The sequence below is a fragment of the Euleptes europaea genome, chromosome 18, assembly GCF_029931775.1.
Source record: "Euleptes europaea isolate rEulEur1 chromosome 18, rEulEur1.hap1, whole genome shotgun sequence".
NCBI lineage: Eukaryota > Metazoa > Chordata > Lepidosauria > Squamata > Sphaerodactylidae > Euleptes > Euleptes europaea.
The window spans coordinates 32503883-32518689 of record NC_079329.1 but is presented as its reverse complement, the minus strand read 5'-3'; the positions used below and the strand labels follow the sequence as shown (position 1 = coordinate 32518689).

General features: G+C 41.6%; 1 protein-coding gene across 1 annotated transcript; it reads left to right on the top strand.

Annotated features, from left to right (window-relative positions):
* The first annotated feature begins 6783 nt into the window (after positions 1-6783).
* Positions 6784-14393, top strand: LOC130490864 (vomeronasal type-2 receptor 26-like). The gene is made up of 6 exons (XM_056864667.1): positions 6784-7046; positions 8830-9121; positions 9223-10080; positions 10548-10652; positions 11673-11814; positions 13492-14393. Exons 1-6 carry the CDS (start codon positions 6784-6786, stop codon positions 14391-14393), a joined length of 2562 nt encoding a protein of 853 aa, XP_056720645.1.
* The last annotated feature ends 414 nt before the right edge of the window (positions 14394-14807 follow it).

Genomic DNA, 14807 nt, shown 5'->3' with positions numbered 1-14807 from the left:
GCGAACTGGCGCATGCCTCGTCGCGTGCGGGAGCCCTTACAAGGGGCTTGAGGCGGGGTTCCCACTCCGGTCCTCCCCAGGAGCTTAAATTGAGCGTGGCGCACTCAAACTGGCAGTCCGTCCCTGGTTTCGACTCAATAAACTTAGAACGGGGTATAGTGTAAAAGTTACAGTTTAGGAAAACATGTTCAGTGGTTTCTAAATCCCTGGATTTGTAGGGGCATAGGCCAGTAATACCAAAATATTGCTCCTCTTTGACTACATTAACTAAATTCCCCATATGTGCATTTCCATCTTGCAACTTAATGATCTATAATATTATAAGGATCTGTCAGTCTATCCATCAAATTCCCTTCTGGTCAGCACTGCAAACAGCAAAAGTGATTGTGTCTTCTTCTTCTTCTTCTTCTTCTTCTTCTTCTTCTTCTTCTTCTTCTTCTTCTTCTTCTTCTTCTTCTTCTTCTTCTTCTTCTTCTTCTTCTTCTTCTTCTTCTTCTTCTTTTGCAAACTGTAGCCAAAACTGGATTTAAAATAAATGCTTGAATTTTCATTGTCCATTCCCTCCAATCACTCAGGTATTTTATTTTAATTTATTTATTAAAATATTTATATCCAACCTTTCCTTTGGGCTTGAAGCGGCTTCCCAAACACACTTTCCCAAACACATTTTAACAAACTCCAATGAGACAAAATAAGAGTAATACAGAAAACACACAAACTCACACAAACACACATAAATACAGATAAGGATAATTAGGGTTGCCAGGTCCCTCTTCGCCACCAGCAGGAGGTTTTTGGGGCAGAGCCAGAGGAAGGCGGGGTTTCGGGAGGGACTTCAATGCCATAGAGTCCAGTCACCAAAGCGGCCATTTTCTCCAGGTGAACTGATCTCTATCAGCTGGAGATCTGTTGTAATAGCTGGCGATCTCCAGCTAGTACCTGGAAGTTGGCAACCCTAAGGATAACCAGTTCCAGAAAACAGAGAGAAAAGACAAAAGTACCCAGTCTTCCCTTAAAAGGAAAGACTATTGAACTATTGTCACTGATTTATTTAGATATTCATATGGTGCTTTTTTCCCTGATGGGGACCCATAGCCTCTTACAGCATCATTCTTCCTTCCTCTATTTTATCCTCACAACAACAACCTGTAAGGTAGGTCAGACTAAGAAAGAGAGGCAGGCCCAAGGTCACCCAGTGAGCTTCCTTTTTCTAAACAATTTTATAAGAGCTGCACATCAAATTGACTGCATATTGTATATGTGTAAATGTGTCAATCGCCTCCGTTTTCTGATCATGGGTCATATGGAAAGACGTGATGTGGGCTTAACATGACTTTGTATTAGGGTTGCCAGGTCCCCTTTTGCTACCGGCGGGAGGTTTTTGGGATGGAGCCTAAGGGCGGCAGGGTTTGCGGAGGGGAAGGGCTGCAATGCCATAGAGTCCAATGGCCAGGGGAACTGATCTCTTATCGGCTGGAGATAAGTTGTAATAGCAGGAGATCTCCTGGTAGTTGGCAACCCTACTTTGTATGTCTAAGGTGGGGAAAGAATGATGTGAAGAGGAGGAGAACATGATGTGTGTAATGATTGACATCTTGGCAAGTATATAATCTTATGCTGGACTAAAAGTGCTGTCTTCTGCTTTGGGCTGGAGCCTTATTCAGCTGAATAATAAATCTTTAATCCTCCTTTGTCGTCTCCTCTCTGCCTGATTGGCAGGGGCGGGGAGGGGTTCCACTATTTTGGCTAACAACCCTAGCTGGAGCTCAGTTGCAATAGCGGGAGATCTCCAGCCACCACCTGGAGGTTGGCAACCCTAGTGCCTATGTATTGTCTGCCCAGTTTATTAAAGTCACAGTGTTTTTCCTTTGCACAGGATGCTTGTGCACAATGTATTCACAGCATGTATTCACAGCAGAGGCCTATCGAGACATTAACAAGTAAGTTGGAAGGAAGCCCTCGATGAAACTTTCTCATCTGCATTGACTCAGCAGCTCACACACACAAACTCGCGGCTCTGGCTTAATGAATGACATTTACTGTAACCTATGGTTACCTGCACGCCTGGTGAAGGACTGCTCCAAAGAGGCAATCCCCTTAGGCACCAATCCAGGCTGCCCCCTGCAATTAGGTCTAATTGCGCCAGCAACAAGTGCAGTCAGAGCAGGCATCAGGTGTGCCTGCCAACTAACTTTGAAATGAACTTTGCAATTATTAAGCGGGATGGGTGCTGCAGTCGGGGAGAGCCACGTTCCTGTCCCTGGGACGCAGCTGCTGCTTCTCCCGCACTCTGTGTTTATCATATCAATTCACACATGGCCCAGCTGATGGCAGATGCTTAGCTGAATAATGCGGGGGGGGGGGGATCATACTTTCCCCTTGAGTTTAGGGTAGTTTCTTCTTTTTCCACTCTGAGCTGCTAAAAAAAAAAAACCTGTCAAAGTTTTCAGACATGAAGCTTCAAGTCCCTTGCACATTACTTACTTGATCACTGTTGTTGTTGTTTTTTTAAGGAAAATGTCATTTGTAACATAAGGGTTCTGGTCAATGTAGATTCTGCATTAACATTAGAAGAAGTGTCCCTTATAAGAAAAAAAAAACACTTCATCATACAGCTGGCACTGATTGTAATGATAATTTACAATGTCAACTATTCAGATCTCACCACAACCACAACCTCACTAATAGTGCAATCTAATGCAGAGTTGTTTCTGTCTAATAGGCTTAGACTGGAGTATCTCTGCATTTCTTGGCATTGTGAATGGTTTTAGGCAAGTCATGGGTCTCTCATTCTCCCAAAGCCCCATTTAACATTCATCAATATAACTAATTCTCAACATGGCCAGATCTCTGGATACATGAGATTGGAGCCAAGAACAGACAAGACAGATCATTCTACAAACCTCAGGGCTTGCAGAAAAATCTGAAATAAAAAGAGGGTTGAAGCGAAACAGTGCCTGTAGGTTTAAAAAATGAATGCCCTCAGTGGCATACCTAATCCTCACAGTATTGCCAGCCTTCAAGCCTTGGTTTCTGTCAGTAAAAGGCATGGAGGGGAGACAGGGCACTTTTCATGGCTATTTTGGCTTCCCAGTCCACCCATGCTCCCCTCCTTCCAGTCCAGAATTAATTAGGATCTGGCTAGCAATAACCACCAGGCCACTTGCTACATGTAATTTGTGTAACCCACCCAGGTGTGGTGGTGGCTATGATGCCATGCAATTCACCTGGGCCCAGTGGCAACCTCCACACAACCTGTCAGACTTGCGTGGGCCCAGCAGTGGCTACCCCACAAGTAACTGGAGCAACTTGTTGCCATACATCTTTTGCAGTTTGGTCAGACTTTTACCAGGAAGAGGGTGCTGGGGGAAGGAAGGAGGGAAAGCTGAGAGCCAGTGTGGCATAATTGTTAGTGTGTCAGCAGTCAAAGCATCAGAACCACTCAAAACAGCATTCTGGCATGGACGTTTGCTAGATGACCTTGGCATAGGATTGCCAGGTCCTTCTTTACCACTAGCTGGAGGTTTTTGGAGTGGAGCCTGAGGAGGGCAGGGTTTGGAGAGGGGAGGGACTTCAATGCCATAGAGCCCAATTGCCAAAGTGGCCATTTTCTCCTGGTGAATTGATCTCTACCAGCTGGAGATCAGTTGTAATAACAGGAGATCTCCAGCCACCAACCACAGGTTGGCAACCCTACCTTAGGCCAATCTCTCTCTCTCTCTCTCTCTCTCTCTCTCTCTCTCTCTCTCTCTCTCTCTCTCTCTCTCTCTCTCTCTCTCTCTGTCAAATCTACCTTGCAATGTTATTGGGAAGATAAAATGGAGGAGAGGAGAATGATGTAAGTTGCTTTGGTCCACATAGCGGAGAAAAGTGAGGTATAAATTAAGTAAAAAATAAAGCCGAAGACTGGCGGGATAGATAAAAGAAAGGTTGGCTAGTAAGAGGGAAGGAGAGAAGGAAAGAGGAAAGAGGAAGAGTATAAGGAAGGTTGTTATATAATCATGGGGCTGCCACTGAAAAGTCTTTCTGGTATATCCACCAGACGATCATCTTTGATTGGTGAGATTCAGGAAGGATGACCTCTCTCTGTGATATTAATTCTGGGCAGGAACATATGGGAGAAGATGGTCCTTCAGATACATCAGTCCCAAGCCACTTAGGACTTTAACAGCCCATTCCTGAGGTAGGGGGCTGAAAGTGGTCTGGAGGTGGCGTGGCCCTGCTGCCAGCTGGCAGCGGGTGCAGTTCTGTTGGCGCCTGGGTGCCCCGGAGCTACATGCCACTCCTCCGACGCCGCAGTCTCTCTGGGACATAAATCCCAGAAGAGAAATGTGGTGCCAGTGTGTGTGTGTGTGTGGGGGGGGGGGGAAGCATAGTCAGCTTCCAAACCCACTCCAGCCCAGGAACACTCCCTTGAACAACAGCATTGCTGCATCAGGTTTTTCCTGGTGCAGCATGGCTGTTTTCTATGGGGGGAAAAGCCCCATTTTCCTTGTCAACTTTTTAAAAGCCTTGCAGCACCCAGGTAACCTCTTTGGAGGCGCCACGGCAGACCCTCGGCTACGCTGTCCCCAGCTGCCTCAAGGCTCAGGAATGAGCTGTTAATGACAAAACCAACACTTTGAATTGGGCTTGGAAGAAGAACAGTAGCCAGTGTAATTGCGGTAGTATCAGGGTCATCTGTTCATGATGGCTGGCCCAGACCAGGAGTCTAGCCACAGCATTCTGCAGTATCTGCCACCTCAAAACAGTCTTCAAGGATAGCTCCAAGTAGAGTGCATTGCAATAGTCCAGTCTAGCTGTAATTAAGGCATGGATTATTGTGGCTAGATCTGACTGAATGGGTGCAGGAATGGGTGCAGCTGATGCACCAGTTGAAGCTGGACATGAAGTGCCTATAAACTTCATTTATGGGAAAATATATATTCTTTCACATGTATGAATACTCACAGATTTATAAGGTGTTATGCTCAGGTATAAGAGCATAACATCAAGCACATATCTATTCTTTAAAGGCACTGTCCCATGTATAAGGGGTAAAAGAATTAATCTTTGGTTCAGATTCACTAGTGTGTGATCACTGGGTTAGCATAAGCTAACAGCCATTGCTAATCAGATGCCAGTGAGATCATCCTTGCTCGGCTGGTACAGCCAGCCGCCTTAACAAGGCCTAAACCTTTGATTTAAGACACCAGGAGTGTCAGATAAGAATGTTAAGTTTCGGTTTTTCATTAGGGATCATATAGCCACCTAAAGTGAACGCCTTAAAGACCACGCTAACTGAATATGCTAATGATTGTATACACACACACACACACACACACACACACACACACACACACACACACGAATCTAATGTGTATTGGCTCTGATGATTATACGTAACTATGATTATTGCTGTCCATCCTAACGTCTATAAAACACAATGTCTTTCTTTGTTCTGGGTGGAATGCTCTGACACTTTTATGAGCATCTCCACACACGCTGTTCTTTTATTGGCCTAATAAAAGAATCGTTTACTCCTGATAACCTCTCCTGAATTACTTTATTGGGCAACTGAAGGTAATTGAGGCATATCGGACAAAAGCACTCTTAACCACAGCAGCCACCTTTTCAGGGGACTACTTTGGCAAGCAGCGCTCCCAAGTTGTGAACCTAGTTTTTCTACAGGAGTATAACCACGAGTGGAAATGATTGTTGAATCCAACACAGTATATAGGTCACTGCTCATTGTATGAGCATCACCTCACTATCTGTGCAGTGTGAATGTTGCGTGATATGGTTCGAAGCCTGGCATGTTGTCTCTGGTGTGGTTCACATCTTCACGCAGGAGGCCTTTCCTCTCATTTCTTGATAAACTTCAGAAGAACAATTTAAAATTATGCTGGAGTCTCAGAAAAAATAGCTAATTAGTTACATGGGATTCCACAATAAAGGTCAACGCTTCAGAGGTTTTGCTTTTCTCTTCTGGAGTTGTTAAAATTACAGGTTTCCCTCCTCTTCCCAATGGGATTTCAAATGGTCATTATCAAGATTAATAACTCCAGCTGAATGATGATATAAAGATTTTGTATATAGATTGGAAGTGGTTCTAGCAATAGGGAGAGGTCTCTGTCCATCTTTTATATCTTCATTTCCCCTTTATACTTTGAAATATGTTTCCCTCTTTGTTCCCCAAATTGCATATCTGTAACTCTGCTCTTAATCCTGTATCTTTCCCCCTTATTATCCCACTATTTTCCTACCTTAGTGTGGAAACTGGTACCATGTAAAATAGTGAGTATCTAACAATCACACCCACCATTATGCTTTTTAAATCATTGTCCTGCATTCTCCAGAATCGTTGGATTTCTCCCCCTCCTCATTTTTCTCTTTTTTACAAATGAAAACACCCAATGAAGAATTCTCAGGCCTCCTTGGTTTTTATGCACAGAGGCCAAAAGGCTGATCTCTGTCTTGGTTTGTGTAGAGGTAAAGATCAGTAATTGAGAGTACAGAATGAGTTAGTTCCACTCTATTTGGTATTTGATGAGGCTCTTGTTGTAGACATTGAGTATTGATTTTGTGTGAGGAGTGTATGTTGTATGTATGGTGTGTGTGTCTTAAAAAAATATTTTTTAAATACACTGAAACAGACAGATAGGTAACAAAAGGTGACCTTTTAAATTATAAAACAGAGTTATTGGTGCAAAAACTTATTTGTACACCAAATTTTGCAAACACTCCAATGAAAAGCATTTGTTACAAAATTGATGCTAGCCAGACACTGCTGTAGAAGGAAATATGGGGATCTGCATCTGGAAAGAAGGTTTTGTCACGTGGATGTTGGTGATACCATTGCTACAGCTTGCCATCTTGTGTTGTACTGTATTTAAGATGACTCGTTCTAGTCTTTGCATTGTACATAAGGATCCACTTCCCATCCTTCATGAATTCTATCAGCCAGGTGATCTTATCATTGGTGGGATTGTCTCCCAAGTCTTCTTACTACACGAGACTTTCTCTTTCAAGGAACAGCCCCGGAGGATATTGATTGGTGAACCCGTGTAAGGCATTCTTTTTTATTTTCTTTCTCTAGCATGCTCACATCATATAGTTAAGAAAAATGTGTTAATCTGGGTCCTACTTTTATTTTTTTAAAAGGAACTATTCCATAAGATGGGGATGTGGAATGGTATAGAATAACCTGATCTCATCAGAGCTTGTAGGCTAAGCAGGGTTGATACTTGGAGGGGGGAGCACCAAGGAAGATTCTGTAGAGGAAGGCCATGGCAAACATCTCTACTTCTCACTTGCCTTGAAACTCCTGGCTGGGGTCACCATAAGTCGGTTGTCACTTGATGGCACATGCATGCATATTCCACAAGATAGTATACTACCATTTTGCTTGCCATGCAATTTTTTTTTTTTACATTATTTTGTTGGATGAGCAGAAGGAAACTCTCTTGGACAAGCTCCATTGAACTGAAAGGAGTCTGTACCTTTCTGTGGGACTTGTGAAGAAATGCACAATGAAGCATGCCCTTAGTTTTTAAAGTGCCTTTTTGTGAAAACCATACAATGACTGTCGGTTGACTTCAACAAACCACTGCAATTCTTTTAATACTCCATCCCTGCTTGTCTTTTGCATCCATCACTTTTCCCTACTTTTTTAAATAAGTTCATCATCAAGAAAAAGCAGGGATTCCTCTTAAGTTCACATACCAGTTATAAGTGTGTACAGTAACAGAAGAGCTTTTACTTTGGCAAGAACGAATTCCCTTCCTTTGGCAGTTTTGGAGGGCAGATATTAAGAAGTGCCATCAAACAGAACATGTAGCTAATCACATGACAAAGTTGAAACCATTGAACATATGATCTTGGAGTGACCTATATTTAATGAGCTGAGGGCCAGCTTAATTACACCTCTATTTAAAAATATGAAAATGTCCAATGAGGCATCTGGCAGTATGAGGGCGCAGGTGATGTGGCTACTGTCAGATACAAATGATTATGTTACACTGTCTGTGGTAAAATTGATAGGGGCAATAATTAAATACCAAAAGAATAACACAAAATAAGGCACTTTTAGTCCTTTATTTTCTGCTCAAGGCTATAGCTGTATGAACAGTGACAGACAGACAGACAGACAGACAGACAGGTGATAGATAGACAGACAGACTGACACTCAGACAGACAGAGTAGCAGATAAATTCAAGGTAAATATGGTCTTGACTTTCATTTTTCCATATCAATTTTTATTTTATTAGAAATTACATTTCTTAAATGCTGTAATGTATTGACCCTTCTAGACCCGTTGCTTAATCCAAGCCATTTTCACATTTTATTCTCGAAACAAAGGAAACTAGAGCTAATGAAGATTCCCTAATGTGTGTGTGTGTTGCTTATGTTTTTACATACTAGTGGGGTTGATCCAACCAGTTTTTCTGCAAGTTGTTCTGAAACAGAAGTTTATTAAACACAGAAACTATCCCAAAGAGCTCTAAGCATACAGATCTTGAATCAGGGAAGTGAATACTTTACAGCTCTCCTCTTGGTTTACTTGTTTCTGGAAGAGCTGTTCACAAAAGACTGGTACTTTCCCCCTATATAATCCATAATAAATATGCAAAGTTGTGTTGTAAGAAAAGAACCACACCATCTTTTACACCTTTTAGGGGACTGGGTCTGCAGAAACCATCAAGAAACGTTTGTCACACCATGAAGATTTCTGCTGAAGAAACATATTTTAAAGGCTTGCCTATAATTTACAATAACAAGGAAGGGAACATGTGCTTTATTTTTGCATTTTCTGTTGTTTGTCTAAAAATACTTCAACTCTCATTGCAGTTCAGTGCCAAAATACTACCAGAACGTCTTAGCTTTGGTATATGCTGTCAAAGAAATCAATGAGAATTCCAGCATCTTACCAAACATTACTCTGGGTTTCCACATTCTCAATAACTACTACATTTCAAGGATGACATATAAAGCTACCCTGAGCCTGTTTACCACACAACATAGGTTTCTCCCCAACTTCAGGTCTCACACCCAGAAAATGCTGGTAGCTGTCATTGGAGGACTTGTCTCTGAAATTTCAGACAATATCGCTACCATTTTAACCTTATACAAGGTTCCACAGGTAGGCCACATGTACGCATGTATGGAAATTTCAAAAATTTGGCACACAATTGAACATGCTCTTGGGCTACTTCTAAAAAAATGCCACATATTATCTTTCAGCTCACTTACGGATCATTTTCACCGGCAGAGTACCATGAAAATGCATTCCCTTCTTTGTACCAAATGGTCCCAAATGAGGTCTATCAGTACAAGGGGATTGTCCAGTTACTGCACCATTTCAGGTGGACATGGATTGGGCTCTTGGCCGCAGATGATGACAGAGGGGAGATTTTTCTGCAGACAATCATACCGATGCTTTCTCAAAATGGTATCTGTTTTGCCTTCATACAAAAATTGCCAAAGCGGACCTATATGGAAAAGTTGATAGATTTGTTTGTAGAGCAGCTGGAAACGTATCCTCTTCTCACAGAAAGCAAAGCAAATGTGTATTTTGTACTGGGGGAACGTTCATCAGTGTCAGTTTTGAGATGGGTGCTCTTTCTAGCACACATCATGTCCAAGCCCACTCTTGGGAAAGTGTGGATTGTTACATCCCAATGGGAATTTGAATCACTGACCATTCAAAGGAGTTGGGATATAGATGATTTCCATGGTGCCATATCCTTCACAGTTCACTCTAGTCAGCTACCAGAATTCCAAAACTTTCTTCAGATCATAAATCCTTTCTGGGCCAAAGATGACGGTTTTATCCAGAACTTCTGGGAGCAAGCATTTATTTGCTCATTGAGAATGCCTAATGGGCATGATGAAAACCACAAAACCTGCACTGGGGAAGAGAAGCTGGAGAGCCTACCTGGGACTTTGTTTGAAATGAGCATGACTGGCCACAGCTACAATATCTACAATGCCATCTATGCTGTAGCACATGCTTTGCATGCCATTTATGTATACAGACTGAAACACAGAAGGCTGATGGATGGGAGGAATCTAGAGTTTCAGAATATCCAGCCCTGGCAGGTAAGCCTCAAAGACACAGATGCATTTTCTAAAGAAGACCAGTTTATCATCCTGAGATAAATCTGCAGAAAACAAATTGGCAAAAAAATGTGATGTCTGAGCTTTATGAATTCATTTAGTAAAGTATTAGCAGGTACGGGGTAAATTTTAAAACAAACCTGGCTTGTTCATACTTTGCCACCCTTCAATATGGAGCCTAAAAAGGGTAAATCACAGAATTTGTATATATTCAGAGAGAGGGGGGGGTTCTAGCACACAAAAGCTTACGTTACATTTTATTTGTTAGTCTTTATGGTGTCACAAGCCACTTTGATGTCTTGGCTGCAGTGGGGAACCATGGCTTCATTTATGTAATTTATAAATACCTTGCAAATTAAGAATAATCCAGACCTTGGAGACCTTTGTAAAGCTAACTTGAAAGTGTTTAAGATTTTATTTTCCCTTTCCTTCGTTTTCTTGCTAACCAGCTCCATCACTTCCTAAAAAGGATTATCTTCAATAACAGCGCGGGTGATAGTGTGCATTTTGATGAAAAAGGCGAATTGGTTGCGAGTTTTGATGTCACAAACTGGGTAACCTTCCCAAATGGCTCTTTTGTGAGAGTAAAAGTGGGAAATGTGGATCCTCAAGCTCCTCCGGGAAAAGGGTTAAGCCTAAATAATGCTAAAATTGTGTGGCATAGAAGCTTTAACCAGGTGAGACATAGTTACTGATTCTAGGGTCTCTAAAAACAACTGGGGATGGTTCCATTTCATCTGATTCAGAGTTCTACCAGCCTTTCAGTCAAAAAGCAGGTTGGTGTGGTGGCCAAGAGGGCTTTTTATTAGTGGTATCTGCTTTGCTGATGCTCCCTTTTGTTAGACTCATCTGACTCAGCCCATGCTAATCCAAGCTTTTGTAACCAGACAGTTGGAATATCATAACATGTTCCATGTGGGACTGTCCTTGAAGACAACCCAGACACTGCAGCTGTTTCAGAATGAGGCAGCCTTTTTATTGTCAGGAGGTAGCCTGAACAGCTATGTTGGCTGCTGTTGTGTGCCCAAGCTCAATTTAAGTTTCCGGTTCTGGTGTGGAAAGTCCTTCATGGCCTAAGACCTACATCTTTGGAAAACTGTTTCTCCCCGTATGTCCCCACACACCAATTATGGTTCTCTACCTGTCACTTTCTAGCTGTATACCTGCTTAGGATTCCCCACTTGGCATCTACTTGGCATCCAATCAATCTTGCCCAATTCTCCTCCTTGTTACAGCCCCCATCCCACATGAATTTTGTCACAGTAGGGCCTCAGTCCAACCTTTTCTGGTGATTCAGTGGGACCCCTCCCTCCTTTTTCGTCATCAGGAAAGTAGGTTGGATCAAACCCTACAGATGGTTTCAATTTACCATTTTAAGCCAACTTGAGCCACAAAGAAAAAGCAGTGTATAAATATTTTTAAGTAGGTAAATGCATAACCCCCCCATGGCAATAATTTAGCAACAAAATGTTGAAATGTTGATCCATATATGCGGAGTTCTGTGTGGTTGTCATTCCATTTCAAAAGCTTGCTTTTCATTGTGAACGCACATTTGTTCAATGCTTATCTTCCTTTTTGTTTATGGACAGGTGTTGCCTCTTTCTGTGTGCAATGACCACTGCCATCCAGGCTTCAGCAGGAAAAAGAAGGAGGGAGAAAAGTTTTGCTGCTATGATTGCACTCAATGTCCAGATGGAATGATCTCTGATCAGGAAGGTAGGAAACAAAATAGACTGAGATATTAGCAATGCCCTTTAAGAGAACATGCCCTGTCCTGAATGGCCAAGGCTAGACTGATCTCATCAGATCTCAGAAGTTAAGTAGGGTTGGACCTGGTTAGTACTTGGATGGGAGACTACCAAGGAATAGCAGGGTCACTATGCAGAGGAAGGCAATGGCAAACTGCCTTTGTTAGCCTCTTGCCTTGAAAACCCTACTGGGTTGCCATATGTCAGCTGTGATTTGACAGTGCCTTACACACATATAAAAGAACATATTCAACAAAGGTAATTCAGTAGTTGTTCATACAACCTGGAGTATAAAGAGAACAGGAACACCGATTATTCATTCGTTACTGAGATTGCCACAGGTTTTTCTCATGAAATCATCATGAGAGATCAGTTTGTGGCAAAGAGTATCTTCACATGCATTAACAGTATTAATTTCATTATCTGAAAAGCAAATAAAGAGAAGCAAGTGAGAGACCAGAATTGACAAAAGCCTGCTTATAACTCCAGTTCCCTCCTGTCATCAATGAGGTCATGAGATAGAGAATAGGGAGCAGGAATAAGAAACCTTCTATTGGTCCTATATCCAGCGATTACCCTGAACCTACCTTCCTGAGAGATATCATGACTTGAATATTTTCCCCATTGGCATTAGTTTTTAACCCCTGTCACCCTACCAACAGTGCCATCATAAGCAGAGATACAAGTTTCATGCACACTATGAGGCCTCTGCCATGCAGCATCCTTCTTTTCCTCTCACGTGTCCATGTGCACAAGGGCTCATTAAAAGCAATTGCAGAAGAGAATGTGCACTCCACTGCCAAGGTGATCTACTGCACAAGGAAAGTGTGCAGAGGATCCGAGTCACACTCCTCTAAGTCCATTATTGTCAACTCTGCTGAGAAAGGCACTAGCAGAAAGACAATTCGTGGATAAAAGGCTACATAAATATGTAATCATTAAAATAACCCACAGGTGATTCACAAATTCACAATCTCATAATTTATGACAGCTATGTAAAATATTTAATATAAATAATACTAACACCATACAAAAATTTGTAACAAAGTTATATACCACAGGTTTCCAGACAAAGAGATCGATCCATTTAGGTTTTTCACTCAGTCTTGCTCAATTTTCTCTCCTTACTACAGCCCTTCCCTCCTGACTTTTATGCGTGGCAGTGCCGCGGAACCATAAAATATGGTACCCATGGTCCTTTGCATATTTTTTTCCATACTGAATTGTATGGTTCAAACATAGCAACTCCAACTGCATGACTGATTTGGTTTCTTCCGTATAAAGATAGTTCACACAAATCTTTAATGTGGTATAAAAAGCTGTTTTATTTTTTGATGTAGCCTCAAAAGCACATTATTATTTCACACATTGAGAAACAACCATTTATATAGAATGTTTGAGTGTATAAAAGTGCTACAGACATCTCAGAGGAACACTGTGAGGTGGGTCAGTATTACTTTCCACATTATTACTGTTGGGGTGTTAAGACTTGACAGAATTTCTTGCTAGCTGATGTAAATTCTGAATTGGGTAATTTTACAGTGCCAGAACATAAAAAGTTGTGTTCTCATTGGTTGGTACCAATCATGTGACACTATTTCCCAAGACATGGCTTAAAGCACTGCATTATTTCAACAATTTTCAGACATGGATGCCTGTATCCAATGTTCAGAAGATCACCATTCAAATAAGGACAAAAAGCAATGCATTCCCAAGATGAGTACCTACCTTTCCTACAAAGAACCTTTAGGAATCACCTTAGCAACAATGGCTATTTCTTGCTGTGTACTGATAGCTCTGGTGCTTGTCATCTTCATGCAACACCACAGCACTCCCATCGTCAAAGCCAACAACCGAAGCCTCTCCTATGTTCTCCTGGTCTCTCTGTTTCTTTGTTTCCTTTGCTCCTTCCTCTTCATTGGACAGCCCGTAAAAGTGACCTGCCTTCTTCGGCAAATTGCTTTTGGCATTGTTTTCTCCGTGGCCCTCTCAAGTGTGTTGGCTAAAACCATCAATGTGGTTCTGGCCTTCATGGCTAATAAACCAGGATCCTCAATGAGGAAATGGGTGGGATCAAGACTGGCACATTCTATTCTCTTTTCCTGCTCTGTAATTCAGGCAGGACTTTGTACTGTTTGGGTAAGTACCTACCCTCCATTCCCAGATTCAGACATGCATTCAGTGGATGGGAAAATTGTACTGGAATGTAATGAAGGCTCAAATGCCATGTTTTATTGTGTCCTGGGCTATCTGGGCATCCTGGCCATCGCCAGCTTCACTGTGGCTTTTTTTGCTAGGAAGTTACCCGACAGTTTTAATGAAGCCAAATTCATCACCTTCAGCATGTTGGTCTTTTGCAGTGTTTGGCTGTCCTTTGTTCCGACTTATCTGAGCACTAAAGGGAAATACATGGTGGCCGTGGAGATCTTCTCCATCTTGTCCTCCAGTGCTGGTTTATTGGGTTGTATATTTTCCCCCAAATGTTACATAATTGTTTTAAGGCCTGACCTGAATAATAGGAAGCAATTCTTAAGGAGAAAAAAATAAGTTTATGTATATCTGCATTCTGCTCTCATAGCTGTTTCCAGAGCAATGTCAGAATATTTTTATATCATATGTTGGTTTGGGGAATCAATTACACTTTGGAACTAGTTACATTTCTCATGATTCTAAACCAATAATTAAGGATTTTAATCTTTTGTTAAAGAATGCAGAAAAAACTGAGACTAATACAGTTCCACTCCTATGTCACGTGAAGGTCTCAGATGGGGATCTGCTTCATTATTAAAAGATGTCATATATTTTATTTGTAATCTGCCTAAGTCGCTGAGATATTTTGTACAATTGTATGTGTTCTATCTTGTATTGTATTGTATTTGAATGAAAAACTAATAAAACAAAACAACTATTTATTGTCAAGATAAAACAGAACTGTTTTCTTCTTTGGGTTTCTCTCTTGTG

Excerpts from the sequence above, each read along its gene's own strand:
- LOC130490864 (XM_056864667.1), top strand. The coding sequence starts at position 6,784 with ATGGGGATCTGCATCTGGAAAGAAGGTTTTGTCACGTGGATGTTGGTG. Across the intron at positions 10,653-11,672 it reads GTTTTGATGTCACAAACTGG|TTTGTTTATGGACAGGTGTT; the intron begins GTAACCTTCCCA and ends CTTATCTTCCTT. Across the intron at positions 11,815-13,491 it reads AATGATCTCTGATCAGGAAG|ACATGGATGCCTGTATCCAA; the intron begins GTAGGAAACAAA and ends AACAATTTTCAG.